A 13,809-nucleotide genomic window follows, 5' to 3' on the forward strand; every position below is an offset into this window, starting at 1 on the left:
GTTAGCTTAGTTATGTGGCCTCCTCTGTGCTGGGTAACATGAGCCCCCAGGATTTGAGACTGTGTTCCATCGGCTGGGCTTGCAATGCAACTCACTACAAAAACTGACATCTGCAGTGTGAGGAACAATGAATGGAATTCAGAAGTAAGTTACAATCAGCCATCAGTGTGTGAGAGAGCGGATCCCAAATGCAGCCAGGCAAAAGGGGACTACCTAACTATAATTTTGGCACAAAAACACAGCTTCTTCAATACCAAAATATTTTGTGAATTCATGTCAATTTTGCTGAATTCATTTGGCCAAGGAAACCCTTATAATCTGAAATGTTTTGGTTTGAAATTTTCTAAACAAAATGTTTCAATTTTTTGCTTTAAAACTGTCTTAAATTTAATTTTGAAAAAAAAAATATTTAAAAGCGCAAAATCTACACAAAATGGTGTTACATAAAGGATGATGATAATAGTATCCGATTGAGACACTGGGACTACGTCTACACTGGCATGATTTTCTGAAAATGCTTTTAACGGAAAACTTTTTCGTTAAAAGCATTTTCAGGAAAGCACATCTAGATTGGCAGGATGCTTTTCCGCAAAAGCACTTTTTGTGGAAAAGCGTCTGTGGCCAATCTAGAAGTGGTTTTCCGCAAAAAAGCCCCGATGGCCATTTTCGCGATCAGGGCTTTTTTGCGGAAAACAGTCCTGTGCTGTCTACATTGGACCTTTTGCGCAAAAGCCTTTCGGAAAAAGACTTTTGCCCGAACGGGAGCAGCATAGTATTTCTTACATGAGATCGTCAGTGCTTTTCCGGAAATTCAAGCGGCCAGTGTAGACAGCTGGCAAGTTTTTCTGCAAAAGCAGATGATTTTGCGGAAAAACTTGCCAGTCTAGACACAGCCTGGGCGTGTACTTGGCTGGCTCCACTTCCCACTGCTTTGGCTGCCACATCTACATTGCTAGGGCTAGTGCACTAGCAGAGTTAAGATTGGTATATTGCCTTGAGTTGGAATTTGTAGCTCCAGCTCAAAGTGTAGACGTACCATTCCAGGATTGGGACTATTCCAAATTTCTCTCCTTTGGCTTTGCTGCAGGATCTACCAGACTATGGTTACCAAAAAGCCATAATAATTAATAATTATAACCACTTAATCTTTACCAAATGCTGTGAGACAGAAATCTAAAGTGTCAAATTATCAGTCAGTGGCAGAGCCAGAACTAGATGCCAACGGATCTGACTGCTCTGCTCTAACTACTAGAGAACACTTCCTCTTTTCAAATTCCTAGTCACAATATTTATAGGAGATTTATTCACATAGCTGGTAAGACAACAAATATTTCTATATATATATCTATGTCTTATATGAATGACAATTATGCTATGAGTCAAGTTTGCCAAACAATGCTTTGCCAAAAATGTCTTGACCTAAGAAAGAGGAGGAGGCATGTTACATGTGCTGAGAAGACCTTATAAAAGTGCCCTTAAGATGAAACTGCCTTGTGCTTGCACAGAAAGCTTCAAGGTAAGTGTAGTGGGAATCTGGGCTTGCAGAGAAGAGAAAGTACCCCTGAATTCCACACATCCCATTCCATTCCTGCTGCTGCTAGCACCCGTATCCAGCAGGGACTGCCTGTGCCAACCAGATTTTTAAACCCACTTCTCAAGGCACCGATCCGTTCTCAAGCTACCCTTTATCACTGGAGTTTCATGCAGCAGTAAGAAGGGAATTTCTGTTTCTATTTGACAGTACTGACCGGCCTCCAGCCTGCATACTATCCACCTGGGAACCCCAAAGAGGTAAGATTCTGATTTCCAAGGGTGTGTGTGTGTGTGTGTGTGTGTGTGTGTGTGTGAATGACCCTCTAGTGTGGCATATCTGTATAGCTGCATGATAGTCAATGTGTCCCCAGTGGGCTTATGCCCATTGTGTAACTGCACTGCATATTGTGCTTGGGTGTGTTGGCCATGACAGCCAGCTCCCAAAGCGGCTGGACTTGAAACCACAGAGCGCTGATGCTGGGCTGCCCAGTGCCCTCCTCGAGATACCGCTCCTGGCGACCCACGTCGCAATGCAATTGTACGCAGTGAGCTCCTGGCCCCAGCTCTTAGATCTGTAACAAGCCAGGCCAGAGGGCCCAACAGAGGGATGCCTACCAGGGGACTGAATCTAATGACATGTCCTCAGAATAAATTCTGAGAGCCTGGCATGAGTTGCCTTCAGAAGAGGGTTCTGGGCAGAGCTGAAGGCAGCTGGTGGCCCTTTCACACCAACTCCCTGACCAGTCTGACAGTACTGCTAACACACTGTAGGGCTATCCCAAGGGTTTTGATTACCCTATGCATGCTGAAGACATACCCTCACCCAACTGGAGTTGGGGGGGGGGGGAGCAGCTCTATGGCAGGAGCTGCACTTAGGGCTGCAGGGGAAGGACTTGTGGGGGGTAGGGCCAGGTGCAGGGCAGAGAGGCTGGCTGGGAGCAGGTGGGGGTCACACAGGCGAAGCTGCAGGCCAGGAGGAGGAGTGGGGGGTGGCTATGCAGCCAGCTGGAGATGGGCAGAAGCGGAAACACACAGGTAAAGAGCAGCTGGGTGACTGCCCACCTTACCTGCTTGATGACTAGCCCCAGCAGTGGCCCTACACACAAGCAGCATATGCTGGTGGTGCCCTATGCAGCCACATATGCTGCATATGCCTAAGGACAACCTTGAAACACTGTATAGTTTAATATAGTGAAATAAGGAAATTATAAAAGGAATAAAGACAAATGAAGATATATTGGTAATAGCTGGTCAACTGGATGGGAGAGACAGACAGAGCTTAAGTTATAGGAAAAGCACAGACTTTGTTACCTAATGCAGGAAAATTCTTTATCAAAAGCATTGACAACAGTTGCCTCCCCTTTGCACCTCTCCCAAGATGTCCCGGCCCTACTGCCTTTCCATTGCAAGCACAGCACACAGTCTAAAATGGAGCCAGAAGAGAGGACATAAGAGGGCTCTCCTAATTTCTTGTGGAAAAGGCCATTTGCTAATTGCTCCTGTAGAGATCTATTTCCACCGTTCCTACTAACAAAAGCAATGAGCAATGGAGTAAATCACAATGGAACTGCCTGGTCCTGGTTATAGAGATCTGAATCGACAAAGCAAAAAAGGGGAGGGAATGAAAAGTTTGATTAAAATGAGTGTCTGGGTCTAAAATGTGTCAGAGCCTCTCACCCACCTCTGGGGATTCTTTTGTTAAATCATTGCGCCAACAATGTCACACATTTTCTTCCCATCAGAATTCACTGCTGAGGGGCCCTAGATAAACCGCAGCCATGTCTTCGGATGCTGAGATGGCCATCTTTGGGGTGGCAGCTCCTTTCCTCCGCAAGACAGAGAAGGAGAGAATTGAGGCCCAGAACAAGCCTTTCGATGCCAAGACATCAGTCTTTGTGGTGCATCCCAAGGAATCCTTTGTCAAAAGTGTACTCCAGAGTCGGGAAGGAGGGAAGGCCACAGTCAAGACGGAAAAAGGAGAAGTAAGTAAAACTAAGGGGTAAAGAATAGCATTTTGTTCCTCTTGTGTCCTAGCTGATAGAAATGGGTCCCTTGTTTCCTTCCAGACGTTGACTGTTAAGGAAGATCAAATCTTCTCCATGAACCCTCCCAAATATGACAAAATTGAGGACATGGCAATGATGACCCATCTCCATGAACCTGGTGTCCTGTATAACCTCAAAGAGCGTTATGCAGCCTGGATGATCTATGTAAGTACACGCCGAAGTCTTCCCATGCCTCCCAAACTGCAGGGGAGGCCTCAGGCGGGCTGCAGCAGCTGGCGCCCCAGGCGGAACACGCGATCAGCGCCCTCGCCTGCATGGTCCTCAATGGCATGACATCATCATTCGGCACCCTGGGCACCCTGTTGAAGGTGGCACCCGAGGCGACGGCCGAGTCGGCCTATGCTCACAGGCCGCCCCTGCCAAACAGCTACACTAAACCATGTGGAATCCAATTGCCTTCTCGCCCTTTCTTTCAGACCTACTCAGGCCTCTTCTGTGTCACTATCAACCCCTACAAGTGGCTGCCAGTGTACAACCCAGAGGTGGTGATGGCCTACAGAGGCAAGAAGCGCCAAGAGGCCCCTCCGCACATCTTCTCCATCTCTGACAACGCCTATCAGTTCATGTTAACGGGTGAGCGGCTCAGCCACTGAAACATAATTATATGGTGGTGAAACCTTAATAAGAACACGAGAATGACCACACTGGGTCAGACCAATGGTCCGTCTAGCCCAGTATCCTGTCCTCCAAAAGTGGCCAGTGCCAGATGTTTCAGAGGGAATGAACAGAAGAGGTCAATTTGATTTGTTGGGGCTGGTCCTGCTTCCAGCAGGGGTTTGGAGTAGGTGATCTCCTGAGATCTCTTTCTACCCCAGTCTTCTATGATTCTATGAATTAAAGTTTGAGCCAGACCCTGTTGTCTAGGACAAGCTATTTGCAGAGAGGTGTTTAGGTACACCCATAGCATTGGAATGCATCCCTGACTATCTCGATTAATAGTTACTGGTGAACCTATCCTCCATGAAATTATCTAATTGGTTTTTTAATCCAGTTACACATTTCCCTTCACAACAACCCCCAGCAGCAAATTCCAAAAGTTGATTGTGTATTGTGCGAAGGAGTACTTCCCATTATATTACTTTTAGATCTGCTGCCTATTGATTTAATTGTATGGCTCCTGGTTCTATTATGGGAAGGGTTAAATAGCACTTCCATATTCACTTTTCATGGTTTGTCTTTTATGGTGTGTTCTTAAGGCAAATCAAAATGCTCTTGCCAGGAAATATGACAGGCAGCTAAAGACACCAAAAAGTTTCAAGACTGGCAATGTGCAAACGGGAATTCATCCAAACCCAAACTGAACTTGACTCAGACAGTAGCTTGGCATTCAGAGGTGACTGAAAGCTTCAGCAAGAACCCAAATCAAATTTTTTTGGACGTTTCAAGCTTGTGGTTTATGGAAATAGCACAGAATTTCCTTATCTGCTTCTGTACCTCCTGGCTGTTCCTGGATCCAAAGAAGAATTCTCAACAAATCTTAACACTCTGTTCCCAGGACCTCTGATTATCCCTGACTTTGGGTGCTGTATGTCATTTACACTTGTGCAAGGTGGTGCATCAGAATTCTCCACTCCCTTACACCATGAGAGTAAATTCACACATATGTTGCACTCTTTTTGTACTGGTGCTATGCAGATGGCCTTAAAATGAGGGTCAGGCTATTATTCGGTATACGCCTTTGCTGTGCAGAGAAGTTGCTTGATCAGATTTCTGTAAGAGGGAATTGTGTGGAAGGGAAGTGGGCACAAGTATCCTGTGATGGCTCCGTTGTTCTGTATGGAATTATTTTAATTATTTATTATGGCTAGGTTCTTCAAAGGGGGCTGAGGGAGATAGATTCCCAGCTCCCATGGACTTGAGTTAGTTGCCTGATGGTCTGAGGCTCTTTGCAAATCCCAGCACTTATTTGTTTCACTCCATTTTCAGTCAGCTCCATGTTCCCTGGTAATTCTTTTAAAAGTCTCCTTTGTTCTGTCTCTTCCACAGATCGGGAGAATCAGTCGATCCTGATCACGTATGTATACTTCCCTACTCTGGTCTGTGCTGGTTTTGCTGCGCACTGCAAGGAGAACTCTTTGGTTATGTGTTCTCTGTTTCTCTGTTTGAATGGACAGTGGAGAATCCGGTGCTGGAAAGACTGTGAACACAAAGCGTGTCATCCAGTACTTCGCAACAATTGCAGCTAGTGGGGAGAAGAAGAAGGAGGAGCCAGGCAAAATGCATGTGAGTTGTCATAAGAATGGCCATACTCTAGACCAGTATCCTGTCCTCCAAAAGTGGCTAATGCTAGGTGCCCGAAAGGGAATGAACAGAACGGGGAATCATCAGGAGTACGTCTAGACTACAGGCTTTTGTCGACAGAAGTTTTGTCGACAGATACTGTCGACAAAGCTTCTGTCGACAAAGAGCGTCTAGACTACATTCAGTTCTGTCGACAAAGCAAGCTGCTTTGGCGACATGGCAGTGTAGACGCAAAGGACAGTTTAGATGCAATAACGCCTTCTGTCGACAGAACTCTGTCAACAAAAGGCGTTATTCCTCGTAAAATGAGGTTTACCAGCGTTGACAAAACTGCTGAGTTCTGTCGACGTTATGTCAACAGAACTCAGCGGTAATGTAGACGCAGGTTTAGTTTTGTCAACAAAAGTCCACTTTTGTCGACAAAACCCTGTAGTCTAGACACACCCCAAGTGACTCCTGTCATCCATTTCCAGCCCCTGACAAACAGAGGCCAGGGACACCATTCCTACCCATTCTGGCTTATAGCCATTGATGGACCTAACCTCCGTGAATTTATTTTGTGCTTTTTTGAACCATGTTAATGTCCTGGTCTTCACAATGTCCTCTGGCAGTCACTAGAGATAGGTGTAGTACGAAGAGAACCTGAGACATAAGTCCTTGTATCAGAGGCCTGGTATGAAACCAGAAGTCAGGGCGAAAGTAGTGGCCAAAGCTTTACTGATATAAGTCAGGCCCTGCTCACAGAATCTGGCAAGAACAGGGCTGATATTGCAGAAACACACATTCCTAAGAAGTGCTAAACACAGAACACTAACACAAATGCATTCGAGAAGGATGGCATCAGAACACCCTAATAACAACACATTCCCCAGGGGTCACAGGAACTCGCTGACCCATCTGAAAGATAAGGACAGCATGGTATTTGATTGAACCAACATGCACAAGGCAATGGGTGTCATTGAGATACTTCAGACGGTGTCCCCTAGCCATTTTGAAAGGGCAATACGTAGCTTGTGATATCTGTGTATAAAGATGTATCTGAGAGGGGGTGTCTTGGCTGGCCTAGGGGATAATGGAAAGTCATGGCATTAACCAAGCTAGTCTTTGTTAGTGTGTTAGTGTACCTGTAACCATTAACCAGCATATGAGGACTGTAGTTTGTTGACAATAAACCAGACCAAGTACCTTCACTGCAAACTGAATCTGGTTATTGTGCACTTCAGTTGAGGTCTGCTGTGCCAATTATATGCATAGAGCTGGGACAGCGCACACAGAGCCAAACGTAATAACAATGGGATCAAATGTTCTGCTCCGAAATTGCTATGGGGTTTAAAACAACCTTAATCATATATACAGTAGCCCAATGTCTGTGAGTCTGTAAGGCTGATGTACACAGCCATGCCCCCTGGCCGTGTACGTCACCGCTCCGCCCCCTCCCTCGTGGCGGCCCGGCTGAGCAGGCAGCACTCAGCTGAGCGCCACGGCGGGAGGGGAAGAGGAACGGGGGCGGGGAGAGATGGAGGGGAGAGAGAGGAAGGAGAAGGAGGAGAAGAGAAAGGGAGAGTGAGAGGCAGGAAGGGAAGAAGAGAAAGAAAGAGACGGAGAGAGACAGAAGGAGAGAGAGGCAGGAGGCAGAGGAGAGCTGAGAGAGAGTGGGGGAGGCAGTAGGAGGAGAGAGAAAGAGAGACGGAGCGAGAGACCGGAGGCTCAGGAGAGAAGACCAAGGTGGAGGAGAGACCTGAAAATCCCGTCTTATGACGGGCTAATTGGCTAGTATGACAATAATGATTGCTTTGTAGGGAACCCTTGAAGATCAGATCATCAGCGCCAACCCCCTGCTGGAGGCCTTTGGAAATGCCAAGACCGTGAGGAATGACAACTCCTCGCGCTTTGTAAGTCTTTTTGACAAAAATTGCTCCTAGTCGCAAGTGCAGTGCACAGCAGGGCTGACAATCACTGCAGTGAGGGCTGTGTGTGGGGCTCTGTGCCCACACACGGGGTGGAGCCTTGGGCAGAAGGAGTGGGCAAAGGACAGCTAGCCTTAGCGCCACTCAGACCATGGTGCACTCCCCCCAAACTTCAGAGCCGTGTGGGGCTCTCGAAACCAGGGCTCCTGGCTCCTGCTGCTGCTACTGCCTCCTTTGTCCCCTCCCCCATTGACCGGTCTGGCAATGCAATGGGCCATTGACAGTCCTATCATCAGAATGTGATAATATAAATCTAGGCTGAGATTTCTAGCCTGCTAAAAGTGCCTCCAGGCAGCTTTGCAAATCCCACTCCTGGAGTCTTCCTTGGAGGGTTTTTAATTAAATGGCTTTTTTCTATTACAGGGTAAATTCATCAGAATCCACTTTGGTGCCACAGGGAAACTGGCTTCTGCTGACATTGAAACATGTAAGAAATGTCCCTCAAAGGGTCCTGGTGCTCTGTCTCTCTTTCTTTCTCATCGTGTTTTCTTGTGTCTAATTGTACTTTACCTGCCTGGCCAGATCTGCTGGAGAAATCCAGAGTCACTTTCCAGCTCAAGGCGGAGAGAAGCTACCACATCTTTTATCAGATCATGTCCAACAAGAAGCCAGAACTAATTGGTAAGAACTATTTTCAGTCTTTTGGTGGAAGTTGACACTGAGGAGTTCTGCTACGTGGTCAGTTAACTTATATTAATGTGTATCCTTTGCTTGTTTTCAGAGATGCTTCTGATTACCACCAACCCATATGACTTCCCCTTCGTGAGTCAAGGTGAGATCACTGTAGCCAGCATCGATGACCAGGAAGAGCTGATGGCCACAGACGTGAGTAACACTTAAGAATGATTATGTAGAGTATTAACTTTACTAGACAAGAGCTTTACGTTACTGATTCTGTCGGCAGAGCGCCATTGACATTCTGGGCTTCAGTGCTGAGGAAAAAACAGCCATTTACAAGCTGACTGGGGCAGTCATGCACTATGGGAACATGAAGTTCAAGCAGAAGCAGCGAGAGGAGCAGGCAGAGCCAGATGGCACAGAAGGTATAGGCAAAATCTGTATCTAAATTCTTAAGCAATAACTTAAGGCCAGATCTACAGCTATGTTCTGGTTATTTCATGCAACTCTGATATTGCAAATGCAACATGAATTTGACTTAAGTATATAATTCATTTGTGCTCCCACGTTCTTGACATCACCGGAACAGCATGATCTAGACAGCAGTTGGTCCCACCTTGAGTGCAGGGGACTGGACCTTTTGAGGTCCCTTCCAGGTTTAGTATTGTATGATTCTATGATTCGATTACAGCCAGAGGTTGCTAGTGAGTTTGTCCTGGTGGCTGCAGCTGTATTAGAAGTTGATTTGCCATGCTCTCATCAATTTTACACTGATGTATGTCTATTTGTCAGGAGTGTTGCACTGGTGTAAATCTTGGGTATTGCAGTGAAGAATCCTTCCTATCTGCTGACCATGTGCCTCTGGAAAGGAATGCAGTGGTGATTCCATACACACATGTTATTCCAAAGCCAGTTGTCCACTCTGCCAAAACCTAACTGCTCTCGACAGAGTGAAAATGTTTCACTTGCTTGGGATGGATGGAATTTAAATGCAATTGCAAGGAGCAGTTGTAAGGAAACATGGCTGTTATAGACCTGGCCATGATACATTCAGTAATAACATCACACGTTGTTATCAGTAATAAAATCATTTATGTGATTTCAGCCAACTCTGGAGGCCATAAGAGCTGTGGGAGCTGAAGTCAATGACCTTGCATAGACTCTGGTTAGCATGGTATTTTGCCATTAGCCTTTTTCCTTTAGACATCAGAATCTATAGACAGGCAGCACAATGAAGTGGCAAAGAAAGAACTTCAAAGACATCTTTTCATTCTGCCTGTTCATCCACTTCTTTCTCCTTACAGATGGGCTGTGTCTAGACTGGCAAATTTTTCCGCAAAATCAGATGATTTTGTGGAAAAACTTGCCAGCTGTCTACACTGGCCGCTTGAATTTCCGGAAAAGCACTGACGATCTCATGTAAGATCGTCAGTGCTTTTCCAGAAATACTATGCTGCTCCCGTTTGGGCCAAAGTCTTTTTCCGAAACACTTTTGCCCAAAAGACCCAGTGTAAACAGCACAGTAGTGTTTTCTGCAAAAAAAGCCCCTATCGCGAAAATGGCGATTGGGGCTTTTTTGCAGAAAACCACGTCTAGATTGGCCACGGACGCTTTTCCGCAAAAAGTGCTTTTGTGGAAAAGCATCCTGCCAATCTAGACGTGCTTTTCCGAAAATGTCTTTAAAGTAAAACTTTTCCGTTAAAAGCATTTTCGGAAATTCATGCCAGTGTAGACGTAGCCATGGTGTTTAGTTGACCCTTTTGAGTTATTTGTGAACAAATTCTTACAATCACTTGATTTACAGAGACCCTCAATCAAATGCAAAACAATTCAACAAGAAATCAAGAAATAAAGGACACTCTAAACTCCATAACAGTTATTAATAGCATGTGGTGGATGGTGAAATACAAACAGATCTCATTGCCCTTTTCTAGTCATTATAAAAGACACCAGAGCCTATCCTTGAGCTACTAATTCATTTCTCTCATTGTTTAGTGGCTGACAAAGCAGCCTATCTGATGAATCTGAACTCAGCTGACCTGCTCAAAGCCATGTGTTTCCCCCGAGTCAAGGTTGGGAATGAATATGTGACCAAAGGTCAAACAGTGCAGCAGGTAACAATTAGTGATCTAGAAAGTAGGATATGAATTAACACCCCAGGGCTTCTTTCTCTGCTTTGCATGGTAACTCCAATCCTTCTCCCATTGGTTTAGGTGCACAATTCGGTGGGTGCTCTGGCAAAGGCTGTCTATGAGAAGATGTTCCTGTGGATGGTTGTTCGTATTAACCAGCAGCTGGATACCAAGCAGCCCAGACAGTACTTCATTGGAGTGCTGGACATTGCTGGCTTTGAGATCTTTGATGTAAGGAGCAGGGATCTGACAGCATGTTCTTGGAAGGGACAAGCAGGGGATCTAAGAACTTTGAGGGTTTTTTAAACATGATATTTTTTTTATTTCAATAATTTCCTGGAAAACCCTGACTTTTCTACAAGAAACAGGTGTCTATTGATTTTCCCCTTAAGGCAGAGTGACCCTTCTAATGGGTCAATTTTTTGAGAGTGTTGTGTGGTACATATAGCAATAGCGACTGCATTGCAAGTACCTTGAAATCATTAACATTGATTAGGTGGTGCCTAATAGCAGAGAAATTATCCTGGGCCTAACGCAAATTATTCTAGATATTTATAGCACCTAGGCCCGGCCTATACTAGGACCTTAGTCTGAAATAACACCTCCCCCCCCCGCAAAGGTCAAATTTATAAGTGATGCTTTCACACTACCAAGTCTCTTATTCTGGAATAAGGGGCTGTGGAATTCGAGCTCTGTAGCCCTGCTGTTCACGAGGAATAGCGCTGTTCCCAAACTTGTAAGTCCGAAATCACATTACTGTTATTCTGGAGCCATGAATTCAAACTTATTGGCCCCCGGGAGGTCTCCTGCAGCTCTCCAGAGTGCTTCCTCGGGCTCTGAGTCCAAAGTACCGTCTCGACATTAATGGAGCCCGCCTCAGACTCCATTCGATTCTTCCCTGTAGCGAAGACACAGAAGTTTGAATTTGTAAAATCGTGTGTCCAGAAGTCGAATTTAGTACATTTGAAATAGTCTCCTAGAGTAGACATGGCCCCAGTGAGCAGCAAATTACCTGTCAGACAGGCTTAGGGCTGAGCATTTGAAATGTCTGTATAAGCCAAAGTGCTGAGTGCAGAAGAAGGTGGGCAGGTAAAGACCCATATGTCTGGTCAGCAGCAGGTCCAAGAGCTGAGACATTTCTGAGTTGGCCTGGGTCCCAGAGCTCACATAACCTGGGCAAGCCTGGGCCTGAATCTGCAGAACTGAGACTAGAACTCCCCTAACATCTGCTTGCTCTAGGGGGAAGAATTGAGAAATTCTCCCAGGATGTGTTTGAAAATAAGTGCACTGCTCTCTTCAGCCTTCTCTCACACACATTGAAAGGGATCAATTTCTTTGCCTCTGTGCAGTACAACAGCCTGGAGCAGCTGTGCATCAACTTCACCAACGAGAAACTGCAACAGTTTTTCAACCACCACATGTTCGTGCTGGAGCAGGAGGAGTACAAGAAGGAAGGGATTGAATGGGAATTCATTGACTTTGGGATGGACCTGGCTGCCTGCATTGAACTCATTGAGAAGGTATCTCAATTCAAATGATTGATTTCTTCAGGATTTTTTTAATCACCGTGGGCGGCTTTGAATTTTTAGATGAATTTTAGGGATCTAGGGGTCATAGTGGACCACAAGCTAAATATAAGTCAACGGGGTGTGACTGTTGCAAAAAAGAGCAAACATGATTCTCGGATGCATTAACAGGAGTGTTGTGAGAAAGATCCGTTCTACTTTGCACTGATCAGGTCTCAATTGGAGTATTGTGTCCAATTCTGGGCATCACATTTCAAGAAAGATGTGGAGAAATTGGGGAAGGTCCAGAGAAGAGCAACAAAAATGATTAAAGGGTAGTAAACATGAGGTATGAGGGAAGGCTGAAGGAATTGGACTTCTTTAGTTTGGAAAAGAGAAGCCTGAGGGAGGACTTGATAGTGGTTTTCAGGTATCTAAAAGGGTGTCACAGGGAGGACAGAGATAAATTGTTCTCCTTGGCCTCTGTGGATAGGACAAGAAGCAATGGGCTTAAACTGCAGCAAGTGAGGTTTAGGCTGGACATAAGGAAAAACTTCCAAACTGTCAGGGTGGTTAAACACTAGAATAAAATGCCTAGGGAGGTTGTGGAATCTCCATCGCTGGAGATATTTAAGAGCAGGTTAGATAGATGTCTATCAGGGAGGGTGTAGGTGGTACGTGGTCCTGTGGTGAGGGCAGGGGACTGGACTTGATGACCTCTCAAGGTCTCTTCCAGTTCTATTGTTCTATGATTCGATGAATTTCAGATTCAGGGCCATATATATCTTGACTGATAATACACTCATTTTTCAGTTAGGGTATGTCTACACTACCACCCTAGTTCGAACTAGGGTGGTAATGTAGGCAACCGGAGTTGCAAATGAAGCCCGGGAAATTCAAATCCCGGGCTTCATTTGCAACTCCGGTTGCCTACATTACCACCCTAGTTCGAACTAGGGTGATAGTGTAGACATACCCTTAGAAAACTTAAAAAGACCACACATAGTTTTATGGCAACAATACTGCACCCTCTTCTTTCCAAAGGTGGAAAGATAGCAGAGTTTACTATTAGCAGATGCTTTTCAGAATTCTGGATACAGATTTCATTCTAAAGGTTACCCAGAGAACACCACTAGCATAACTCAAAGAGATAGTATCCTGGAAGTAAAGTTTCTCTAATTTTTGTCAGTAGAATACATCATTCTTCTAAGGAAAGCCAGAAATAATTCCTCAGAAAGATGTACATATTTCTGTCTTGATAGAATTATTGTACACGTTCAAGGATGATTATGCAAATTTAATGTAATGACAGTTTGGTTTCTGCATGTTGATTTGAGTAGGACATCAAACCTGCTGAGAACTCAGTGGTTTTCACAGTGAAATATACATTGATTATTTTGATGTCTTTTTTAACAGACACTATAATCCTATTTGCTAAGTTGAAGGTTTGACATGCACATGCATTATTAATCATTGTCATGATTTGTACTGCAGGAGCCCCCAAGCTCCCAGTCACTAGCTGGGACCCTGTTGTACTTGGTACTGTATACCTCCTGGCTGCGTCTAGATTGGCATGATTTTCCAGAAATGTTTTTAATGGAAAAGTTTTCCGTTAACAGCATTTTCGGAACACAGCGTCTAGATTGACACGGATGCTTTTCCACACTTTTTGCGGAAAAGCGTCCGTGCCAATCTAGATGCGCTTTTCCGCAAAAAATCCCTGATCGCCTTTTTGGCGATTGGGGCT

At 45.1% G+C, this 13,809-nt stretch overlaps 1 protein-coding gene across 1 annotated transcript in view; it reads left to right on the forward strand.

Annotated features, from left to right (window-relative positions):
• Window positions 1–1,414: 1,414 nt before the first annotated feature.
• LOC102445983 (myosin heavy chain, skeletal muscle, adult) overlaps window positions 1,415–13,809 on the forward strand; it is a 43,775-nt gene continuing 31,380 nt past the window's right edge. The window contains exons 1-15 of the mRNA XM_006130512.5: window positions 1,415–1,516; window positions 1,742–1,791; window positions 3,276–3,515; window positions 3,600–3,743; window positions 4,016–4,172; window positions 5,586–5,613; window positions 5,714–5,822; window positions 7,640–7,732; window positions 8,171–8,234; window positions 8,330–8,428; window positions 8,529–8,632; window positions 8,712–8,850; window positions 10,421–10,539; window positions 10,639–10,788; window positions 11,907–12,077. Of these exons, the coding sequence (XP_006130574.2) occupies window positions 3,312–3,515; window positions 3,600–3,743; window positions 4,016–4,172; window positions 5,586–5,613; window positions 5,714–5,822; window positions 7,640–7,732; window positions 8,171–8,234; window positions 8,330–8,428; window positions 8,529–8,632; window positions 8,712–8,850; window positions 10,421–10,539; window positions 10,639–10,788; window positions 11,907–12,077 (1,581 nt within the window). The 5' untranslated portion in view covers window positions 1,415–1,516; window positions 1,742–1,791; window positions 3,276–3,311. The remainder of the gene's footprint in view (window positions 1,517–1,741; window positions 1,792–3,275; window positions 3,516–3,599; window positions 3,744–4,015; window positions 4,173–5,585; window positions 5,614–5,713; window positions 5,823–7,639; window positions 7,733–8,170; window positions 8,235–8,329; window positions 8,429–8,528; window positions 8,633–8,711; window positions 8,851–10,420; window positions 10,540–10,638; window positions 10,789–11,906; window positions 12,078–13,809) is intronic.

The sequence above is a fragment of the Pelodiscus sinensis genome, chromosome 20, assembly GCF_052426305.1.
Source record: "Pelodiscus sinensis isolate ZL-2025 chromosome 20, ASM5242630v1, whole genome shotgun sequence".
In the NCBI taxonomy this organism is placed as follows: Eukaryota; Metazoa; Chordata; order Testudines; family Trionychidae; genus Pelodiscus; species Pelodiscus sinensis.